This window comes from Theropithecus gelada, chromosome 19, assembly GCF_003255815.1.
Source record: "Theropithecus gelada isolate Dixy chromosome 19, Tgel_1.0, whole genome shotgun sequence".
Classification (NCBI taxonomy): Eukaryota; Metazoa; Chordata; class Mammalia; order Primates; family Cercopithecidae; genus Theropithecus; species Theropithecus gelada.
This window is the reverse complement of record NC_037687.1, coordinates 1,405,145-1,427,375: the sequence shown is the minus strand read 5'-3', so window position 1 is coordinate 1,427,375 and position 22,231 is coordinate 1,405,145. Positions and strand designations below refer to the sequence as shown.

The 22,231-nt window shown below is 62.0% G+C and overlaps 3 protein-coding genes across 5 annotated transcripts in view; 2 read left to right on the top strand and 1 right to left on the bottom strand.

Annotated features, from left to right (window-relative positions):
- The window catches only part of PCSK4 (proprotein convertase subtilisin/kexin type 4), a 10,871-nt gene extending 7,076 nt beyond the window's left edge, over positions 1-3,795 (top strand). Inside the window, exons 9-15 of the mRNA XM_025367810.1 lie at positions 1,110-1,210; positions 1,288-1,391; positions 1,468-1,585; positions 1,772-1,951; positions 2,215-2,339; positions 2,751-2,873; positions 3,019-3,795. Of these exons, the coding sequence (XP_025223595.1) occupies positions 1,110-1,210; positions 1,288-1,391; positions 1,468-1,585; positions 1,772-1,951; positions 2,215-2,339; positions 2,751-2,873; positions 3,019-3,401 (1,134 nt within the window). The 3' untranslated portion in view covers positions 3,402-3,795. The remainder of the gene's footprint in view (positions 1-1,109; positions 1,211-1,287; positions 1,392-1,467; positions 1,586-1,771; positions 1,952-2,214; positions 2,340-2,750; positions 2,874-3,018) is intronic.
- A 2,881-nt stretch (positions 3,796-6,676) lies between these two features.
- On the top strand, positions 6,677-12,097 carry C19H19orf25 (chromosome 19 C19orf25 homolog). Of its 3 annotated transcripts, none has more exons than XM_025367601.1 (3): positions 6,677-7,055; positions 7,317-7,448; positions 11,017-12,097. In XM_025367601.1, exons 1-3 carry the CDS (start codon positions 6,746-6,748, stop codon positions 11,241-11,243), a joined length of 669 nt encoding a protein of 222 aa, XP_025223386.1. In that variant the 5' UTR covers positions 6,677-6,745; the 3' UTR covers positions 11,244-12,097. The 3 variants fall into 3 exon arrangements, with proteins under 3 accessions (XP_025223386.1, XP_025223387.1, XP_025223388.1); XM_025367602.1 differs by having other exon boundaries at positions 7,039-7,108; XM_025367603.1 differs by having other exon boundaries at positions 7,045-7,082.
- A 3,667-nt stretch (positions 12,098-15,764) lies between these two features.
- Positions 15,765-22,231, bottom strand: part of APC2 (APC2, WNT signaling pathway regulator) — a 20,810-nt gene continuing 14,343 nt past the window's right edge. The window contains exon 15 of the mRNA XM_025367600.1: positions 15,765-20,888. Within this exon, the coding sequence (XP_025223385.1) occupies positions 15,836-20,888 (5,053 nt within the window). The 3' untranslated portion in view covers positions 15,765-15,835. The remainder of the gene's footprint in view (positions 20,889-22,231) is intronic.

Sequence of the window (22,231 nt, the reverse complement as noted above, 5' to 3'; positions counted from 1 at the left end):
TTTTTTTTTTTTTTTTTTTTTTTTTTTTTTGAGAGGGAGTCTGGCTCTGTCGCCCAGGCTGGAGTGCAGTGGCCGGATCTCAGCTCACTGCAAGCTCCGCCTCCCGGGTTTACGCCATTCTCCTGCCTCAGCCTCCCGAGTAGCTGGGACTACAGGCGCCCGCCACCTCGCCCGGCTAGTTTTTTTTGTATTTTTTAGTAGGGATGGGGTTTCACCGTGTTAGCCAGGATGGTCTTTATCTCCTGACCTCGTGATCCGCCCGTCTCGGCCTCCCAAAGTGCTGGGATTACAGGCTTGAGCCACCGCGCCCGGCCCTTGTTACTTCTTTCTAAACTCAGTCCTTGGAACCTTTTTTTTTTTTTTTTTTTGGTTTAACTTTTTTGAGACAGAGTCTCACTCTGTCACCCAGGGTGGAGTGCAGTGGTGCAATCTTAGCTCACTGTAACCTCCACCTCCCAGGCTCAAGCGATCCCCCTACCTCAGCCTCCTGAGTTGGTGGGATTACAGGTGCACACCACCACACCCAGCTAATTCTTGTATTTTTCCTGTGGAGACGGGGTTTCACCATGTTGCCACAAGCTGGTCTCAAACTCCTGAGCTCAAACAATCTGCCCGCCTCAGTCTCCCAAAGTGTTGGGACTACAGGTGTGAGCCACTGTGTGGCCAGTCCTTAGTACTTTTTGACCTCAGTTCTTGGTACTATTTTTTATTTTTTTGAGATGGAGTCTTGCCGTGTTGCCCAGGCTGGAGTGCAATGGTGTGATCTTGACTCACTGCAACCTCCGCCTCCTAGGTTCAAGTGATTCTCCTGCCTCAGCCTCCCAAGTAGCTGGGATTACAGGCGCCTGCCACCATGCCCGGGTAATTTTTTTGTATTTTTAGTAGAGACAAGGTTTCACCATGTTGACCAGGGTGGTCTCGAACTCCTGACCTCCGGTGATCCACCCACCTCGGCCTCCCAAAGTGCTGGGATGACAGGCCTGAGCCACCGCGCCCAGTAGCTTGATGACAGGCCTGAGCCACCCCGCCCAGTCCTTGGTACTTTTTGAAGAAGGGCTGTATTCTCACTGTGCACGGTCCCCCGAGTCCCGCCCCCCCTCTGCCCTCAGGTCACCACGGACCTGCATCACCAGTGCACGGACCAGCACACGGGCACCTCGGCCTCAGCCCCACTGGCGGCCGGCATGATCGCGCTAGCGCTGGAGGCCAAGTAGGTGATTGCGGGGCCCCGCCCACCGCCCTCGCCCCAGGCGCAGCCCCAGGCTCACCCGCCCCCGCCCCCTGCAGCCCGTTCCTGACGTGGAGAGATATGCAGCATCTGGTGGTCCGCGCGTCCAAGCCGGCGCACCTGCAGGCCGAGGACTGGAGGACCAACGGCGTAGGGCGCCAAGGTGCGGCGGGGCCGGGCGGGGGCGGGGGCGGAGACCCCGGGCCCACAGGGCGAATGACAGCCGCTCTTCCGCGCAGTGAGCCATCACTACGGCTACGGGCTGCTGGACGCCGGGCTGCTGGTGGACACCGCCCGCACCTGGCTGCCCACCCAGCCGCAGAGGAAGTGTGCCGTCCGGGTCCAGAACCGCCCCACGTGAGACCCCTGCGTGCCCCTCCGCTATCACCGCTGGGGGTGTGGGGGACAGGCCTGAGGCCTCAGTTTACCCATCTGTAAAACGAGGGCTGGACCCCGTGACCTCTGAGCCCCGACCTCGCCTGCTGGCCGCCCCCCCACCCCCCAGCAGGCCGCAGGAGGGTCCTCACCCCTCGACCCCCCCAGCCCCATCCTGCCGCTGATCTACATCAGGAAAAACGTGTCGGCCTGCGCCGGCCGCCGCAACTCCATCCGCTCGCTGGAGCACGTGCAGGCGCAGCTGACGCTGTCCTACAGCCGGCGCGGAGACCTGGAGATCTCACTCACCAGCCCCATGGGCACGCGCTCCACACTCGTGGCCATACGGTGAGCGGCCCGCAGAGGGGAGGGGCGGCCTCACGCCCTGTGGGTAAACGCTGCCATCTACCGGGAGTGTCCTCACGGCGAGGGGCCAGGCCCACAGGAGTCACACGGCAGCCTAGTGGATGGGAACCCCGAGTCACGCCCCCACCCACACCCAGAGGACGCCCCGCCACCAGCACGTGCGATCAGACACTTGGTGGGGCTCTGCGGGCTTCACAAAGCCATCCCTCTTGACACCCCCACCCCCACCCGCCCTTCTGTCGCAGACCCTTGGATGTCAGCACTGAAGGCTACAACAACTGGGTCTTCATGTCCACGCACTTCTGGGATGAGAACCCACAAGGCGTGTGGACCCTGGGCCTGGAGAACAAGGGCTACTATTTCAACACGGGTGAGGGCGGGGCGGGGCTGTGGTGGGCGGGGCAGGACCGTGGTGGGCGGGGCTTGGCCAACCTCCCCCCAGGGGCTCCGGAGTTAGCCTTGGTGACCCCACTGCACAAGGGGTTCCCAGTGGCCTTCTCCAAGAGAACACGCACACAGTAGGCGTGCAGTCACCCGGGAGATGGTATGCAGTGACAGGCACACAGTAGGTGTGCAGTGACAGATGCACAGTAGGTGTGTCGTCACCCGGGAGATTTCAGTGTCCAGTGACAGGTGCACAGTAGGCGTGCAATTCCCTGAGACATGTGGACCAGTCTGGGGCCCCGGGTGGGAGCTGCAGGAGAGGGAGCCCAGGGACTACCAGGACCAGGCCGCCAAGAGCCTCCTCCTCCTCCTGTGCCCACCCGCGACCCCTGCCCAGGGATGTTGTACCGCTACACGCTGCTGCTCTATGGGACAGCCGAGGACATGACAGCGCGGCCTACAGGCCCCCAGGTGACCAGCAGCGCGTGTGTGCAGCGGGACACTGAGGGGCTGTGCCAGGGTGAGTGCCGGTGCTGCAGGGCCCACTGCTGGGAGGTGGCGGTGGCCACCGTGGGCAGCGTGCATGTGGCCCCGGGCGGGCAGGTGGCGGGCAACAGGCCGCGGGTGGTGAGCTCACGGGTCTTTGCATCCGTGTCCCTGAGCAGTATGTGACGGCCCCGCCTACATCCTGGGACGGCTCTGCCTGGCCTACTGCCCCCCGCGGTTCTTCAACCACACAAGGCTGGTGACTGCCAGGCCTGGGCACACGGTGGCGCTCGCACTGAGGGTCTGCTCCAGCTGCCACTCCTCCTGCTACACCTGCCGTGGCGGCTCCCTGAAGGACTGCACCTCCTGTCCCCCATCCTCTACACTGGACCAGCAGCAGGGCTCCTGCGTGGGACCCACCACCCCTGACAGCAGCCCCCGGCTTAGAGCTGCCGCCTGCCCCCAGCACCGCTGCCCAGCCTTAGCCATGGTGCTGGGCCTCCTGGCCATGACCCTCCAAGGCCCTGTCCTCTGCAGCATGTCCATGGACCTCCCACCATAGACCTGGCTCTCCTGTGCCAGGGCCGTGCCCACCAAACCCCAGGTCCGGCTGCCAGCTGGAACCCGAAGTTGTCAGCTCAGAAACTGACCTTGCCCCCGCCTGGGTCCCTGACAGGCACTGTTGCCCTGCTGCCTCCCCAGGCTGGCCCAGAGGAGCCAGCACCAGCCCCCGACGCCCGGCCTGCCAGGCGTGGGCCCCGTGGAACCCCGCAGCCTGGGGGGAAGAGAGAGAGAGAAGTCTCCTATGCATTTTGGGTTTGGGTGGGAGTGGGCTGGGGGGAGAGGCTGGAGCACCCCAGAAGCCAGGGGGAAGTTGGGGGAGAGAAACGTGACACTGTCCGTCTCGGGCACCGCGTCCAACCTCAGAGTTTGCAAATAAAGGTTGCTAGAAGGTGTTCAGTCTGTGGCCTCCTCTGAAGCAGGGTGGGCCTGAGGCCACAGGGACCCCAGGCAGTGGGGGCAGCAGGGAGCGGCCGGGTGTCAGCAGTAATGTCTAACCCCAGAAAATGGCTCACCATGGCCAAGAATCCTCTCCCGCCATGGTTCCTTTTTGTTGTTGTTGTTGTTTGTTTGTTTTGAGACAGGGTCTCTGTACGTTGACCAGGCTAGAGTACAGTGACGCGATTGTAGCTCACTGCAGCCTTGAACCCTGGCCTCAAGCAATCTTCCCTCCTTGGCCTCCCAAAGTTCTGGGATTACAGGCATTAACCACCGCGCCTGGCCCTTTCCTCCCTCCTTCCCTCCCTTCCTTCCTTCTTTCCTTCCTTCCTTCTCTTTCCTTCCTTACTTCCTTCCCTTCTTTCCTTTCTTCCTTTCCTTTCTTTCCCTTTCTCTTTTTCTTTCTTTCCTTTCTTCCTTTTATTTTCTTTCTTTTTCTTTCTCTCTCTCCTTCCTTCCATTCTTCCTTCCTTCTCTTTCCTTTCTTTCCTTTTTCTTTCTCTTTCTTTTCTCCCTTCCTTCCTTTCTTCTCCTTCCTTCTTTCCTTCCTTCCTCCCTTCCTTCTCCTTCCTTCCTTCCTTTCTTTCCCTTTCTCTTTCTTTCTTTCCTCCTTTTTCTTTTTTTTCTTTCTCTCTCCTTCCTTCCATTCTTCTTTCTCTTTCCTTCCTTTCCTTTCTTTCCTTTCTCTCTCCTTTTTCTTCCTTCCTTTCTTCTCCTTCCTTCTTTCCTTTTTCTTTCCTTTTACTTTTCTTTTTTTCTCTCTCTTTCCTTCCTTCCTTCCCTTTTCTTCTCCTTCCTTCCTTCTTGTCTTTCTCTTTCTCCCTCCCTGCCTTCCTTCCTTTTCTCTCAACAATTTCTTTGATATCAAACTAGTTAAGTAAGCCCTGTCTGTGGGAGCCACTGCTATTCTGAGAACATTTTAATTTTAATTTATTTTATTTTTTATTTTCAGATGGAGTTTCGCTCTTGTTGTCCACGCTGGAGTACAATGGCACGATCTTGGCTCACCGCAACCTCTGCCTCTCAGTTCAAGCGATTCTCCTGCCTCAGCCTCCCGAGTAGCTAGGATTACAGGCATGCACCACCATGCCAGGCTAATTTTGTATTTTTAGTAGAGATGGCGTTTCTCTATGTTGGTCAGGCTGGTCTCAAACTCCCGACCTTAGATGATCCGCCCACCTTGGCTTCCCAAAGTACTGAGATTACAGGTGTGAACCACCGCGCCCAGTCTTTTATTTTAATTTATCTTAAATTATATAGATGAAGTCTCACTTTGTTGCCCAGGCTGGTCTCAAATTTCTGAGCTTAATCAATCCCCCTCCCCCTACCTGCCTCAGTGTGACCCCATTTCTATGAAATGTCCAGGACAGGCCAATCCACAGAGATGGGAAAGGGATGCGTGGGTGCCAGGGGCTGGGAAGAGAGGAGATGGGGAGTGATGGCTGATGGAGGCTCAGAAATTAGGGGTAATGGTTGCACAACTCTACACAAAAAACCACCAGGTGCAGTGGCTCACGCCTGTGATCCCAGCACTTTGGGAGGCTGAGGCAGGCGGATCACGAGGTCAAGAGATCGAGACCATCCTGGCCAACATGGTGAAACCCCGTCTCTACTAAAAACACAAAAATTAGCGGGGTGTGGTGATGCACCCCTGTAGTCCCAGCTACTCGGGAGGCTGAGGCAGGAGAATCTTTTGAACCTGGGAGGCGGAGGTTGCAGTGAGCTGAGATCACACCACGGCACTCCAGCCTGGCAACAGAGCAAGACTCCGTCAAAAACAAAAAAACAAAACAAAACCCTAAACCATTGAGCTTACACTTTATTTATTTTTTCTTATTCGTTTATTTTTTTGAGATGGAGTCTTGCTCTGTCGCCCATGCTGGAGTGCAGTGGCCCGATCTTGGCTGCACGTCTGCTTTCCTGGTTCACGCCATTCTCCTGCCTCAGCCCACGGAGTAGCTGGGACTACAGGCGACCACCACCACACCCGGCTAATGTTTCTTTTTTTTTTTTTTCTATTAGTAGTAGAGACGGAGTTTCACCGTGTTAGCCAGGATGGTCGCGATCTCCTGATCTCATGATCCTCCTGCCTCAGCCTCCCAAAGTGCTGGGATTACAGGCATGAGCCGCCGCACCCAGCCTAATTTTTGTATTTTTAGTAGAGACGGAGTTTCACCATGTTGGCCAGGCTGGTCTCAAACTGGCCTCCAGTGATCTGCCCGCCTCAGCCTCCCAAAGTGCTGGGATTCCAGGCATAGCCGCCGCTTCCAGGCTGAACTTACAGTTCAAGCAGGCGAATTAGGCCGGGCGCGGTGGCTCACGCCTGGAATCCCAGCACTTTGGGAGACGAGGCACGCGGATTGCCTGAGCTCAGGAGTTTGACACCAGCCTGGGCAATACAGTGAAACCCCGTCTCTACTAAAATACAAGAAAAAAAACTAGCCGGGCGTGGTGGCGGGCGCCTGTAGTCCCAGCTACTCGGGAGGCTGAGGCAGGAGAATTGCTTGAACTCGGGAGGCGGAGGTTGCAGTGAGCTGAGATCCCGCCACTGCGCTCCAGCCTGGGCGACACAGGGAGACTCCATCTTTAAAAAAACAAAACAAAACGAAATAAACAGGCGAACTTTGTGGTATGTAAACTGCATCTCAATAAAGCTCTTGAGACAGGAAAAGGGCGCTCTGCTCTTCCTGCCTTCCCAGGCATCAGCGGAGGGGAAAAGGTGACCTCCAGTACCGCCCCCGAGGCGGGAGGACCCGCTTTGGCTGGAAGTGGAGGCGCCGTGGCGGCCCCTCTGCGTCCTGGCAACCTAGGTGAGATTCCTGCAGCCAACATCACCGAGTGCTGGTGCACCACCAGGTCCCCTTAGGTGGCCAGCGACTTTGTGCTCCCGACAGCCACGTGGGTGGCATGTCCCCTGGGTGGCGTGTCCCGCTTTTCAGAAAGACGAGCCTCGGATGCTTTTCTACCCAGCCAGTGGAGCCTAGACTCGAACTCGCTCTCGTCCTAGTGCGTCCAGGCTCGGGTTCGACTGAAAGGCTGAGATCCGATTCTCAAGGGCACGGTCCCTTTAAGAAGGCGCGGAGCCCCGCGATGAGCTGCGGGCCGGCGCAAGAGGAGGCCGGAAGCGCGTGTGTCGTGATCGGGGACGGGGCGGTGCTCCGGCCGGAAGCGGAGGTGGCTGCATCGCCGACACTCGGGGCTCGGGTTCCGAGCCCAGGTAGGTGGGGAGAGGGTGGCGACTGGGGTTACCGCGGGGAAACTGAGGCAAAGGTTGAACCAGACCCTGAAGCCTTGGCCACCATGTTGTTGGGCGGAGGGAGGGTCAGGGCCCGGCGAGAACCCAGAGGGGCGGGACAGGGCGGGCTTCCTTGGGAGCGGGGCCGCGACGGGTGCGTACGAGTTCGCGGGGCGGGAGGAGCGGCCCGGGCAAAGGCGGAGAGGTGGACGCCCGGGTCAGCGCTCCCTTCCCCTCCTGCAGAGATGGGCTCCAAGACCAAGAAGCGCGTGCTGCTGCCCACCCGCCCAGCGCCCCCCACGGTGGAGCAGATCCTGGAGGATGTGCGAGGGGCGCCGGCAGAGGACCCAGTGTTCACCACCCTGGCCCCGGAAGGTAGGAGGAGACCTGTCCCGGGGAAAGGCGGACCTGAGACCCCGGCAGCAAGGGGGACGGGAGAGAAGCACCTAACTAACTCCTGACTCCCTAACTCCTGACCCCACGCCCTGGGAATCCCAGTAACGTGGGCACGATCCATGTCCTCTCCGAGCCTCCCTCTCCGCCTCTGTAGAGTGGGACCGATTTTCAGAGGGTTCTTCAGGCAGGGGAGGAGGCCGGGCGCTGTGGTTCAGGCCTGTAAGCCCAGCACTTTCGGAGGACGAGGTGGGAGGATCGCTTGAGCCCAGGAGTTCGAGACCAGCCTGGCCAACATGGTGAAACCCCGTCTCTGCTAAAAATGCAAAAAAAGAAAAAAAAAATGTTAGCTGGGCATAGTGGCAGGCGCCTGTAATCCCAGCTACTGGGGAGGCTGAGGCAGGAGAATCGCTTGAACCCGGGAGGCAGAGTTTGCAGTGAGCCGAGATCGCTTTGCTGCACTCCAGCCCAGGCGACCCTGGGAGACTCCGTCTCAAAAAAAAAAAAAAAAATTACTGAGTGTAGTGGTGGACACTTGTAGCCTCAGCTTCTTGGAGGCTAAAGTGGGAGGATCCAGCCTGGGCAACACAGCCAGACTCTGTCTCAAAAATAAATAAGTGGCTGGCACGGTGGCTCATGCCTGTAATCCCAGCACTTTGGGAGGCCAAGGCGGGTGGATCACTTGAGGTCAGAGGTTCGACACCAGCCTGGCAAACATGGTGGAACCTCCTCTCCACTAAAAATACAAAAATTAGCTGGGTGTGGTGGTGTGGGCCTGTAATCCCAGCCACTCAGGAGGCTGAGGCAGGAGAATCACTTGAACCTGGGAGGCGGAGGTTGCAGTGAGCTGAGATCATACCACTGCACTCCAGCCTGGACCACAGTGAGACTCCGTCTCAAAACTAATAATAATAATAAATAAATAAATATCAATAAATAAATAAAGTAAAACAGGGGTGGTAAACTAGGGCTCGCCAAACCCTGCCCTTGGCTGTTTTTCTAAGGCCTGGGAGCTATGAATGGACTTCACATTTTTAAATTGGGGTGGGTGAAAAAATGTATCTGACACCTGAAAGAGGTATGAAATTCAGATTTCAGTGTTGATAAGTAAAGGTTTACGGCACACAGCCAAATGATTGACATATGGTTAGTCGCTGCTTTCACACTAGAAGGGCAGAGTTGAGTAGTGGGAGCAGAGACTCTAGCTTTTGGCAGGAAAGCTTGTCCACTCCTGATTTACGAGGTGGAAGCTAGTCAGAGACCAAGGGGTTCGGCAGTGCAGTTGGGCGAATTTTGTGTTATCTCGATGAGGCTCATTCATTCATTCAACAAGTCTTTTCTTGGGCACTTCCTTTGTGCCGAGCTCTGGGCTCAGAGCACTGCTAATGCACAAGTGAACAAAAGAAACAAGAATGCCCGCCCCAGGCTGTTCTAGACGGGCAGGCGTAGAGGGGTGGTGCCGGCACTGACGTTAAATGAAAATGAATCAGCCAGGTTCGGTGGCTCACACCTGTAATCCCAGCACTTTGAGTGGACCTGTAATCCCAGCACTTTGGGTGGCTGAGGTGGGTGGATCATTTGAGGTCAGGAGTTCAAGGCCACCCTGGCCAACATGGTGAAACCCCATCTCTACTAAAAATACAAAAAAATTAGCCAGGCATGATAGCGCATGCCTGTAATCCCTGCTACTCAAGAGGCTGAGGCAGGAGAATTCGCTTGAACCCGGGAGGCGGAGGTTGCAGTGAGCTGAGATTGTGCCGCTGTACTCCAGCCTGGGCAGCAGAGCAAGACTCAGTCTCAAAAAAAAAGAAAAGAAAATGAGTCATGTGGAATGACAGAAACTGAATTTTTATGGGAACATTTAAAAAAAGTAATATTAGCAAATTCTGGGGCCAGGTGCAGTGGCACATGCCTGTAATCCCAGCACTTTGGGAGGCTGAGGCAAGAGGATGACTTGAGGCCAGGAGTTCAAGACCAGCCTGGACAACATAGTGAAACCCATCTCTACCAAAAATACACAAATTAACTGGGTGTGGTGGCGTGCACCTGTGGTCTTAGCTACTCAGGAGGCTGAGGCAGGAGGATTGCTTCTGCCCAGGAGTTGGAGGCTCCAGCCTGAGTGACAGCGAGACCCTGTCTCTGAAAAAGAAAAAAGCAAAGAAAAATCGAGTGGCTTTTTCCATTTAGGCATATTTTAAGTGCCCAGGAGCCTCTCATGGCTGGTGGCTGGTGTGGACCAGCATCGGTGGAAGGTGTGCGCATCATCTGGAAGGTTCTGTTGGCCGGTACCAGTCAAGGTGCCTGAGTTGTGTTTATTCCCAGCATGCAGTTGCGTCATCTGAGGGCGCTGGGGCCATGGTTTCAGCATCATGGGCTCAGGTCCATGGCCGTTGAGTGTGGGGAAACTGAGGCACGCTGTGCTGGGGGCAGGGGGCTCATAGAAGGTAGAGGGGCCTCCTGTGCTGGCCTGCCTTCATCCAGGCACTGCCCGGCCTTTCCCACCCTGTTGCTAAAGCAGGAGGTGACCGGTGATTTGATCAGCCCAGGCTTGTGTGGCACATGCAGCCTTCGTCATTGCGAGACCACACTGCCGAGGGGCAGGCCAGAGCCGAGGAGACCCTGACGCTTCTCTGAGTGACCTTGAAGTCTGTGCTGCACTGGGCTTGCATACTTTGGGGGCCAGGGAGCCTTACATGGTTTCCGCCGTATGCGAGAGTCACCAGGACGTGAGTGCCCACCTCTCACCCTTGCCGCCCCGCCTCACTAAGCGTGGGCTCCATGAGGTCGCACGGCCCCTGGAGAGGTCTCCGGTGGCGGGCTTGTTGCGTCTCTGGCTTTCAGTGAGAGCAGGAATGAGAGCCAGGCCGGCTCAGTGGAGCCCATCCGGGGGGGTGCCACAGCTGTTGCAGGAATGGAAGCCCCAACCCCAGGAGGGCCACTGCTGGCCAGGCTCAGCTCTTTCTCTGACCCCATCCCTCTGGTCACACGCTTTGCTAAGGTGGGTAGCCTAGAGCTGGAAGCCCTTCTTGCCACCCAGCCACTGTGCCTCTCCCAGCTGATGGGCCAGGAAGCCTCCATTATTTGATATTTATTTATTTATTTATTTAATGAGACAGGATCTAATGAGACCCTGTCACCCAGGCTGGAGTGCCATGGCGCGATCATAGCTTACTGTGTCCGCGGCCTCCCAGGCTCAAGCAGTCCTCCCACTTCTGCCTCTGGAGAAGTAAGGACTATAGGTGCATGCTACCATGCCCAGCTAATTTTTGTATTTTTTGGGAGAGATGGGGGTCTCACTGTGTTGTCCAGGCTGGTCTCTAACTCCTGGGCTCAAGTGTTCCTCCCGCCTCAGCCTCGCAAAGTGCTGGGATTACAGGCTTGAGCCACCACACCTGGCCGCTTTCGTCATCTTAAAAAGACCCCGGCCGGCAGCTCGCACCGGGACTGCAGGGAACCCTGCCCTTTGGGGGCGGTAGTGAGGTGTGCCCAGGAGGATGCCCTCCGGCGTTCCCTGGTCAGCAGGCAGTGATGCTGCTGTGTTCTATCCCAGACCCCCCAGTTCCCTTCAGGATGATGGAGGATGCAGAGGCCCCAGGAGAGCAGCTCTACCAGCAGAGCCGGGCCTACGTGGCTGCCAACCAGCGGCTGCAGCAAGCGGGCGACGCGCTGAGGCAGAGGTGTGAGCTCCTGCGGCGAGCTGGCGAGGACCTGGAGCGGGAGGTGGCCCAGATGAAGCAGGCAGCACTACCGGCGGCGGAGGCTGCCTCCTCAGGCTGACCTCTTGAGGTCCGCAGGCCTGGGCAGCGCACGAGGTGGCCTGCGCCTGGGCTTTCCCTAGGGGTCCCTTGGCACCAGACGCATTCATGGGGTCCCAGCCTGCGTAGGTGTCTGACACAGGCACCCCTCCTGACGCTGGGGCTGCGGTTCATCCGTCGTCCCATTCATGCCAAGTTGGTGGGACCCACCCAGCTGGCTCTGTCCTGCATGACCTGAGGGCCCACTGGGGTTTGGAAGAGGATAAGGACCTTACTGCTCTGCTGCGATTCTGTCCTCGGCTCACGGTGGCCATGCTCTGTGGTGGGGCCCCTGGGAGCAGGCGCCACCTCCTTCCTCCCGGGGGCAGGCACTCGCCCGCCCACTTCTGAGTCCAGGTGTCGGGATCGAGGTGTTAACTGTGATTCTATCCAGCGAGTGCCCACCCGATGTCAGAGCAGCCTGGGGGCCAGCACGAGCCGCTGACCCCACTTCCTTCCGGGCTCTGGGCTCCTCCCACGAGCCACGTTGATCTTCACAACGACCCTGGGCTGCTGGGGTCACTCAAGCAGCCCTGAGACCCGGCCAGGCTGGGCCCAGCTCCACGGCACGGGTGTCTCCCAGCCACTGCCGTTGCTGGAGGACTGCTGTGAGTCACCAGCCCGGAGCCCAGGGTGTCCTGGGCCTCACAGCCACCCTCTGGCCGGAGCAGGTCCTGGGCCTGATTCCCTGCGGTTGTGGCCCCGAGGGAAGGGGCATTAGGGCGGCGGAGGGACTTGCGAAGGGCTTTTCATCCTAGATGCCCACTCGAGTGGAAACCTGGGCCAGGCGGCCCAGAGGCTGGGCCCCGAACATAAACCCCTTCGTGTGTGTCTGGCTTTCCGATTGGTGCCTCTGTGAGTGGCCCCTTCCCAGGGCTCTGGAAGCTGGGGAGGGATGAGCACTGGCGACCCTGGGCACCCTGCTCAGTCCTGCCCAGCGCGGCATACAGGGACTGTCTGCCTGACTCAGAGACCTGGGGCTGCCTCCCCCTCTCTCCAGACCCACAGCCAGCTTTGTTTCTGGAATGTGGAAGATGTTTCTTATTCCCTGAAGAAAGGGGGCCTGCCACACACAGCCCGGGAGGCGCCTCATCCGGAAACAGGGACTTGGCTAGCCGGCCTGGGCCCTGGGGACTTCTCACTGGTCACTCTTCTGAGGCCGCTCACCTGGCCGAGGGGTGTCCCGGCAGGATCTCAGGGTGGAAGGTGGGGAGGGGCAGCTCCTGCCATCCCTTGCCGCCCTGCACTTCTCTGCTGCTTGCAATCAAAGCTTTCCTCTCCCCGCGCTGGGCCAGGGCTGTGCTCCCTGAAGTGACTTGGACGTGGGGCTGTCCCAGCTCCTAATTGCTCATGGATGCCTCCTGCCCCACACTGGGGCCTGCCATAATAACTGGCCCAGGTACCAACACCCAGGTTGGACCCCCTGGAGTCCGCCCTCCCTTGGGACCAGGGGGAGACTCCTGGCCTCACCCAGTGTCCCCCCTGCCCATCTGGGTGGGGTGCCCCCAGTGTCTGCTTTCTGGCTCTGCTTCCAGGGGTCTAACCTGGGCGGTCTCCTCAGCAAATCTGCCGCAGCACATAGATGGCGATGAACCCGCCCCGCCCGCAGCCCATTTGAGGAACGGGGATGGCGGCAGGCAATTCAACAGCTCAGTTTATTAAATGTGCGCGGGAGTCGGACAGCTGATGGTGTCCTTACGCTGGACAGATGGCTTTACATTTAGAGGAGGACAGGCTGTTACTATTTACACATTCGTTTAACACTCAGAGACCCGGTACAGAAACGTGGGGTGGCAGCTAGGGGAATCCGAGATAGAGCAGGCGTGCGTCATCGAGGCTGGACCGGGGCAACAGATGGGGCGGGATGAGGTAATGCTGTCAGAGCTCGGGAGGACCACGCCGGTGGGCACAGCAGCCCGAGTTCAGCACCCACGTGTGGTGGTGTTGGGGGCCAGTGGCGGTCACCGTCCATCAGCCTCAGGACACTGCCACCCTCCCTGCGTCCTCAGACCCTCAGTTCCTTAGGACTCTGGCCCTGGAGTGTCGGGGCAGACGACCCCTTGTCACCCTGGTGCAGAGAGGCCGGTGGCCAGGCAGGGGCCGCGGTGGGCATACCTTGAGTCAATTGTCCAGAGGCCACCAACTGCCTGTCCCCTCCTGGAGACAGCTGGACTGGGCAGTGAGGTGTGGCTGTAGCCCCCGCGGCAGGGGGTGGAGAAGGCGAAAGTGAGCTCAGGACTCAGGGTGGCGGGCAGGGCCAGTGGCCAGGTTGCACTCCCTGCTGCTGGGCAAGGCGGCACGGGCAGGGGCCGGCCAGACCCAAGTTCTATGAGCAGCACCAGGTGTCTCCCCATCATCGCTGCCACCATGCTCCCCCCAGAGGTAGCTCTGGGAGTTCCCCACGGCCCACATGGGGAAACAGAGGCAGGGAGCCTGGAGAGCACCGCCCAGAGACTTACCGTGTGTGGAAGGCAGTGCTGCACCTCCTTGCACAACCCTGGCCCTGTCACCGGCGACCCAGTGGCTGTCTGCGTCCTACCCCTTGACGATTAGAGGTGCAGCTGGCCAGGGCGAGCATGAGGGTGAGCACGTGTTTGGCATCCCCAAGTCCAAAAGCCCCGGAAGACACCCCAGGCTCCCCCTCAGGCCATGGATGGGGACAGCCAGTGTGAGATCCCCGCTGGGTCCTGAAAGGGGGCTCCTGGCAGGCAGGAGGTCGCCCCACTCAGCCTGCATTCTCCCTGCTCTCTGCTCAGCCACCCGTGACCCCCTCTTCCCCCAAAACAACCTGACAGCCTCGCCTGGCTGCGAGGTCCTAGGAGGGAGGATTCCTCCCCGGAGCTCCTCATCCTGCAGGGCGCGGGCCCAGAGCATGGGGTGCAACATGACATGCATTCAGAGAAGCAGCAGCGTTAACTGGGGGTGGGGGCTGGGGTCAGCTTCTCTCACAGTGACCCTGAGTTGAGGACAGCGCCTTCTGCCAGAAAGGCTGGCCTTGCACATGCTGGGGACAGGATGCAAGGGATGGTGGTATCCGTGATGGGGCTGGGGTTTCCTTCTGAGCTCCACCCACCCAACCCTCAAACCCCGCTTCCCTCCTCCCAGAGAAGGCACCTTGGGCAGTGAGTGTGTGCCCTCGGCCTGGGCAGATTCGTGTGTGAAGGCAGCGCCTGCCCGAGCCGGGATTCTGCAGAAAAGAGGTCGTCGGCTCTCTCTGCAGGATGAGGCGTTGCCCCAGTCCCAGAGCCCTGGCCCCTGCGAGTCCCACCCCACGCAGGAGACCCAGCTCCCATCTTCCCCGGCCAGGGGATGAGGCAGCCAAGCCCCCCAGGCCCCTCTGTCAGCTTTCACCTCATCTGGCACTAAGTACTCCCCAGCCCTGTGTTCGCCTGCCGGAAGGCCCCCGGACCTCCGGCCTCGTCCCAGAGCCCCGAGTGGAAGGCAAGGCTGGGTCCCCGCTGTCCCCGCCCCAGCTGTGCTATCTCTGGAGTCCTAGGGTCTAGCACTTTATGCATCATGAACCAGAAGGGAATTGAAAAGGGACAAGATCAGCAGCAGTGCAGTCCTGGGCACTGACCACGCCCACATGTGATGGTCTCCGCAACGTGCAGGCTCCGGTGGGGAGAGGCCAGCGCGGCCTCCAGGTCCCAGGGCCTCGGGCTCACGGCCGGGACTCCCCTCAGTCTTCTTTCCATTGACCTCGCCTGCCGCGGCTGGGCCGGGCCGATCCTGACTCCAGCGACCCTTGGGGTCGCCCCAGCTGGTAGCCAGCATCTCTGGGCTGGGGTCCAAATGTCAGCCGGCCCGGCGTCTGCACCAGGGTCCCAACGTGCGCAGCCCGCTGCCTTCCAGTCTTCCGCCAAGGGGTGCAGCAGGCAGGGGGATCCGTTGGCCCCTGCCCCTCCCACCCCCACCCTTTTGGGCTCCGCCGGGCGCTTGGGCTCCGGGTTCCCTGAACACCGTCGGGGCGGGGCTTCCTGCCGGGGATCGGCCACACCCCCACCTCGCACTCCCACAGCTGGGGCTGAGAATGAAAACAAACCCTGCAAAGCCCTCATTAGCGAATTACCCGCGGCTGCCATGATTACAGGCTTCGCCCCTGCGCGCCGCGGAGGCCCCCAGCTGGCAGGCCCGCCGTGGCGCCGCCCTCCGCGAGCCTCGCCCCACCTGCGGCGGGCGCCGTCCCCTCCCCAGCGCTGCCCCTGCGAAGCAGCGGACCCAGACCCGGACCCGAAGGCTGCCGCGTCCCTCGCCCGGGGTCAGGCAACGGCTACCGACAGGGGAAGGGCCGCGCGCTCAGGGCTGGGCCCGGGCGCCCTTACCAGCGCTCCACGGCCGGGACTTGAGGCCCAGCGGCCGCCCCGTTTCCTCCTGGACCCCCGCGATACAGAGGCAAGGTCTTCCGGTGAGGCGCAAGGCCGCAGTGCACTGAGCGGGGGCTCTGAGGGTGGTGGGGCTCAGGTGGGCAGAGGCCCTGGGGCGACCTACGGGGAACATCTACAGCGCAGGCCCATGGGGCAGCCAGACCCGGCCGCAAGGCCGGGAGAGAAAGTTCCAGAAGGCCGGCCTAGGCCACTATTCCAGGAGGGTGGCGGAGGAGGTGGCCGGGGCTTTCTCCGCGGCCGAGTCGGTGGTGGCTGCGACCACCATGGGGCTGGGCACATAGTTGAAGGGGGGTACTCGGGCCGAGCGGCTGGGGGAGCCGTGCCGGCTGGCGGGGAAGCCCCCCACGGCGACCCCCAGGCCCTCGTGCACGAAGGGTGCGGAGATGGGAGCCTTGGCGAGGCTAGGCCCGTCCACGTCGCTGCCAAGGAGGGAGAGCTGGCCGCCAGCGGGGGCCCCGGGGGGCTCCCTGCTCTCCAGGCTCGGGGACGTGCTGGAGTTGGTCTTGGGGGCGGCAACCTCCTCAGTCTGGACCACGGCGTCGCTGGTCTTGCGCGGCGGGGGCCCGGCCGGGGCGTCCTCGGGCGTGGAGCCCCGCAGTGGCAGGGCCGTGGCGGGCAGCGTGCTGCGCAGGATGTGGGGCACGTCCTCGTCCCGGATGCGCCGCCACGTCGTGCCCGGCGCAGCCACCCTGGGGAGCGACCGGGGCTCTCCGTCGCTGCTGCGGCGCGCGGCGTCGGCTGGGGCTGGGGCAGCCGGGACGGCGCCGTCGGGTCTGCGGGCCACGCTGATGTGCGGCAGCGACGCGTAGCGCTTCACCGTCTCGGGCCGGGCGGCAGGCGCGCGCACGGGCAGGCGGGACGGGCTCTCGGAGCTGGTGCGCCGGGCAGGGCGCTCGCCGGGGCCGGGTCGGGCGGCGGGGGGCCGCTGCCGGGCCGGGGCCTGCCGGGGTGCCGCTCGGAGCTCTTCGCAGCGCGAGGAGCAGAGGAAGACGGCGGGCAGCGCGGGCCGGCCGCGGCGGGGCGAGGTGCCCTGGGGGGCAGAGGCCGCAGACTCGGCCGAGGATAGCTCGGAGCGGCGGCGCCGCAAGCCCGGTGACTCCTTGATGAAGGTCAGCTGTCGCCGGAAGCCTGAGCGGTCGGAGGACTCGCTGCCGCTGGAGAGGGCCGAGGCCACGCGCACCAGGCCCAGGCGGCCACCGCGGGCCCCCGGGCCAGCCTCGGTCCCCGCCCGGCCCCTGGGGCCCGGCTCCGGGACTGCCCGAGCCAGCGGGGGCGGCCCCCGCCGGGCCGGCTTCTGCATGAACGGGATACGCACGGGCGACCTCTGCGTCTTGTGCTGCTTCGCCAGAAGGGTGCGCGCCGGCGTCTTGGGCACTGGGGAGGCCCCGGGGCCAGGCAGGGGCCCTGCAGCCTGGGTGACCAGGGGGCGCTTTCTGGGCAGGGGCTGGGAGGCGGGCGAGGTCTGGGAGGAGCTGGAGGAGGGGGTCTTGGCGAGGCGGGCGGGCGGTGTAGCGCTCCTGGGGGGCTGGCTCAGCGTCGCCAGCTCCGAGGTCTTGCCAGGCCGGTGTAGGCTCCGCGACCGCTGCTGTCCGGGGCTGGGGACTTTGGCTGGAGCTGCGGACTGTGCCAGGCAAGGGGGCGCCACCTTCCGCGGTGTGGCGCGGGGGCCGGGGATCCCTTTGGGCTGGGCACGAGGTGCCGGACTGGGCACATAGATCACTGTTCGTCCCCGGAGCACAGCTGGCACCCCGGGCGTGGTCTTCTGTGTGCCACGTGGCTTCTCCGGGCCTGCAGGGGAACGGGGGCTCCCGCTGGTCTTGGCTGAGGCTGCGCCCCGTTTCTCTGGCCGCCGGGCACTGCCCATTTCGCCCCCCGCCTGTCGTCCCTTCCTGTGTTTAGGGGGCTGTAGGGTAGACCCCACTGACAGCCCGGATACAAAGGACAGGATGGAGTCGGACTCGGACGAGGCCTCGCGCGTGGCAGCTGCTGCCTGGTGCAGCCACGTGACGATGGAGTTGGCGCCCTCCTGGATGGCGCGCCACTCCACGCTGTCCAGGTCAGAGGCCCGGTCCGAGCCCGCTGCCTCCTCGCCGTGCTCCCGGGACCCCTCTGCAGGCCGCTCATCCAGCCGGGTGGCTCGGGGCTTGCGGCGCCGCAGGCCGGACACGGGGGGCCGGCGCCTGGGCAGGGCCGAGCTGATGCACCGCTGCAGAAGCTCCTCTGCGGCCCGCGGGCTGGGCGAGCTGTCGCGTCCGCCTCCCGGGCCCGGGTCCTTGGTGACCGCGGGCTCCCGGCCTCGTGGACTGACGGAGGGCGGCTCCGGGGGCTCGGGCTCGCTGAGGGAGCTGGCGGAGGAGCTCAGGGAGTAGCACGGCGGGGTCTCGTCAGCAATGAGGCTGGGCTGGGCCCGGGTGGGCGGCGGGGCGGATGGTGCGGCCTTGGACGGGGCAGGGGCCTCCTTCCGGCCCTGCAGGCGCTCGCGGGTAAGAGCGCGGGGGATGGCCGATGTGCGCCGGTGGGTGGGCGTGGGCGCAGCTGCCGGGGGCTCCTCGTCCGAGTCGTTGCCATAGAAGCAGTACACGGCCTCCTCGGTGGGCGTTGTGAGGCACAGCGACTGGAGCGCCCCGTCCCCACGGGTCCGGCCAGGCTTCGAGTCGTCCTTGTCTGCGGGGGCGCTCGGGGGCCGGCCCAGGGGCAGCTCCAGCCCTGCTCGGTTCTTGCCGGTGCCCCGAGCCTGCTCCACGCTGCGGCCAGCGCCTCCCGCCTTGGGCCGGTGCCCCACGGCCTGCCTGGCAGAGGTGGGGCGGCCGGTGGGTCTTTGCCTGCCCTCTGGTCCCCCGGGCTGGTCCCTGGGGGGTCCCTGCAGTGTCTCGTCGCTGAGGGAGGCGGCGCTGGAGAAGTTGACTGGCGTGCCCTCCGCGGAGTCAGTGCAGGAGTCGTCCTCCTGGGCCGGGGCAGGGGCGGGCACCAACATGTAGACGGGCACGGGGAGCGCGCGGCGACCTGGCACCAGCGCCGAGGCCACCTTGCGCAGCCTGGCAGGCACGGCGGCCCCCAGGCACTCCCGCAGCAGCTCCAACTCCTGGTCCGCGGCACCGCGGGGGTGAGAACCCGTGGGCGCTGGCCCCTCCTCCCGTCGCCGGTGCCCTGCAAAATGGAGGCCGGCGCCCCCTGTGCCCCCGCCGCGCTCTGGGCAAGCCGAGGGCAGCAGCCGCAGCTCCACGTCCTGCTGCACGTAGTGCTCGTGCAAGGCCAGAGCGCTGAGACTCGAGGCGCACGAGAAGTTCTCATCCGGCTTCTCCACGGTGAAGCGCACGCTGCCTGCGTCCAGCTCAGACGGTAGCCGGCAGCGCTCTCGGCAGTCGGCGATGTCCAGGAAGCGCTTCACGTAGCTCTCCCACTGCAGGCTGAACTGGCTGGCCTCGGGGGGACCCTGCGGCGCAGGCGCTAGTGGTGGCGTCTTGCTCCGGCTGGGAGGCATGGTCTGCCCGGGGCTGTCGGGCAGTTCGCTAGGGCTGATGGTGCCGCTGCCCTGCCCGCTGCAAGGGTCACTGGGGATGGAGCTGGCAATGGACGGGCTCTCGAAGCTACCCAGCGAGCTCACAGAGCTGCAGCGGCTCAGCACCAGCGGTGTCTCCTGCACGTAGTTCTCTGAGGAGCTGGACGGCGTGGCGTCCTCCACCCCCAGGCCCCGGCCTCGGTTGCGCCGGGGAGCCGGAATGGCTACGGGCAGCGAGGTGGCTCCGGGTGCTCGCCACACGCTGTCCAGCTCAGCCTCGCCGGGGCCCGCCTCCTCCAGCCCCTCCAGAGAGGAGTCAGTGTCATCCAGGTCACCGCCCTCGCTGGGGCCTGGGCGGCCGGCAGAGGACAGTGAGGAAAGGGAGCTGCATCGGGACAACGAGAGCGGTCCCTCCTGCGCCACCAGCTTCTGCAGTGCCTTGCTGGCCACGGACAGCGGGGCGGCTGCTAGCTTCTCAGGAACTTTGCTCAGGTGGTCTGCCGGCAGCCAGGCCTGCTTCCGGGCCCCTGGAGAGGTTCCAGGCCCCGCGAGGGGCTCCGTACCCGCCCTTGAGGCACCCTCCAGCAGTGGCACGTGCTGGTAGGTAGGTGACAGCTTGATGGTACGCACGCGGGCGTCGGCGGATGTGGCTTCACGGGCAGGCGGCTCGGCCTGGCTGCCCGGCAGGTCAAGGTCAAGCCGGCTGGGCCGAGGCTGCCCACACCTGGGGTCCTCGCGGCGCGAAGCCAGTGCGGCCAGCGGGCAGGGCAGCATGTGTTCGCGTGGGCAGTACCCGTCGCTGGCACTGCCACTGTTGAGGCTGTCGTTGGAGAGGCTGGCGTGGGCCGCCTTGAGCCGCAGCAGCGGGTGCGCCCGGCTTCCTGCCTCTCGCCGCCCGCCCTCCGGGCCGCGGCATGGGGAGCAGGACTGGGCGCGGCCCTCCCGTGGCGCCTCCTGCCCCGGGTCTCCAGAGCTGAGGCTGAAGCTATCGTCGGAAGAGGTATGCAGGGCGGAGATGTCCTCCACCAGCTGGTCGATGCGCGCCACTGCAAGCGCCAGCTTGGCCTTGGCCTTGGCCGCCACGGCCGCCTCCCCACTGGCGTCCTTCTCTGCCTCCTTGCCGCCTCGGCGGGTGGGCGGGGTGCGGGCCAGCGCCTGCCCCTGCAGGAAGGGGCTGCCCAGGAAGAGGGACAACGCGGCAGGGCTGGCTGGCTCCCCGGTGGCCGCGGCCGCGGCCAGGGATGACGGTGCATCGTCGTCGTCAAAGCAGCCCGAATCGGAAGCATAGTCTTGGGCCAGGCCGTCCAGGTGTCGCAGGGGCGGCAGCGGCTTCTTGGTGGTGGCCTCGGCTGCCGGCGGGCGGTGCTTCTCCAGGTGCTCCAGCGCCTGCGCCAGGTGCCGTGCGTCCAGCTCGGCCTCCAGCGCCCGCTGCTTGCGCACGTACAGGCTGGGCACGCAGCTGCCTGGGGACACGGCGGTGGCGGCCGCCTGGTGCTTGGCAGGTCGATGGGCCAGCAGGTTGCGCAGGGCAGCGGCGCTGCCCATGGCGATCATCTTGTGTTTGGAGTGCACCAGATTGCGCAGCATGCCCACGGCGCCCAGGTCCCACAGCAGCTCCTGGTCTCGCGCGCTTCGGGCTGATAGGTTCCAGAGTGTGCCGCATGCGTTGCTCACGATGGTCAGGCTGTGCGAGGTCAGATGCTGCAACAGCGTCTGCAGGCAGTTGTGATCCCGGAGCACCTGCCTGTGGGCACAGGGCGGGTTAGCCTGGGCCACCCCCCACCCTCCCCTGCTCACCCAAGGGTGGGGAGGCCAGATGTGGCAGGTAAAAGCAAACCCACCTGGTAAAGTTTGGATCTCGGAAAGAGTAATTTTTGGTATATGTCCCAAAGATTGCATGAGACAGACTAAAAGTAAATTTATTTTTATTTTTTTGAGATGGAGTTAAAAAAAAAAAAAGTAGGCCGGGGGCAGTGGCTCACGCCTGTAATCCCAGCACTTTGGGAGGCCTTGTGGGGCAGATCACCTGAGGTCAGGAGATGGAGACCATCCTGGCCAACATGGTGAAACCCTGTCTCTTTTAAAAATACAAAAATTAGCCGGGCGCGGTGGCTCACGCCTGTAATCCCAGCACTTTGGGAGGCCGAGGCGGGCGGATCACAAGGTCAGGAGATCGAGACCACGGTGAAACCCCGTCTCTACTAAAAATACAAAAAAATTAGCCGGGCGCGGTTGTGGGCGCCTGTAGTCCCAGCTACTCGGGAGGCTGAGGCAGGAGAATGGCGTGAACCCGGGAGGCGGAGCTTGCAGTGAGCCGAGATCGCGCCACTGCACTCCAGCCTGGGCGACAGAGCGAGACTCCGTCTCAAAAAAAAAAAAAAAAATACAAAAATTAGCTGGGTGTGCTGGCAGGCACCTGTAATCCCAGCCATCCGGGAGTCTGAGGCACGAGTACTGCTTGAACCCGGGAGGCGGAGGTTGCGGTGAGCCAAGATCGTGCCACTGCACTCCAGCCTGGCAAGAGAGCAAGACTCCATCTCCAAAAAAAAAAAAAAAAAAAAAAGCGAAAAACAGCATGAATATATCCTATATGATATCTGGGATATACTTAGATTCTATATGTTTTTTTTTTTTTGAGAGTCTCGCTCTGTCATCCGGCCTGGAGTGCAGTGGTGCAATCATGGCTCACTGCAGCCTCCAACTCCTGGGCTCAAGCAATCTTCCTGCCTCAGCCTCCCAAAGTGCTGGGATTCCACAGGCATGAGCCACCATGACAAGGTAAAAATAATACTTTGTGTTTTCATAAATAACATGTAAATATTTTTATTTTAATGTTATTTAACAACATTTTTAATTTTTTTTTTTTTCTTTCTGAGATGCAGTTTCACTCTTGTTGCCCAGGCTGGAGTGCAGTGGTGTGATCTCGGCTCACTGGAACCTCCACCGCCCGGGTGCAAGTGATTCTCCTGCCTCAGTCTCCTGAGTAGCTGGGATTACTGGTGCCCACCACCACGTCTGGCTAATTTTTGTGTTTTGTTTGTTTTGTGTTTTTTTTTTTTTTTTTTTTTGAGACGGAGTCTCGCTCTG

Bases quoted from the DNA above. Each gene is read 5' to 3' on its own strand.
- C19H19orf25 (XM_025367601.1), top strand. From the start codon at position 6,746: ATGTCCCCTGGGTGGCGTGTCCCGCTTTTCAGAAAGACGAGCCTCGGA. The intron at 7,056-7,316 runs GTAGGTGGGGAG...CCCCTCCTGCAG, and splicing joins GGCTCGGGTTCCGAGCCCAG to AGATGGGCTCCAAGACCAAG. The intron at 7,449-11,016 runs GTAGGAGGAGAC...GTTCTATCCCAG, and splicing joins CACCACCCTGGCCCCGGAAG to ACCCCCCAGTTCCCTTCAGG.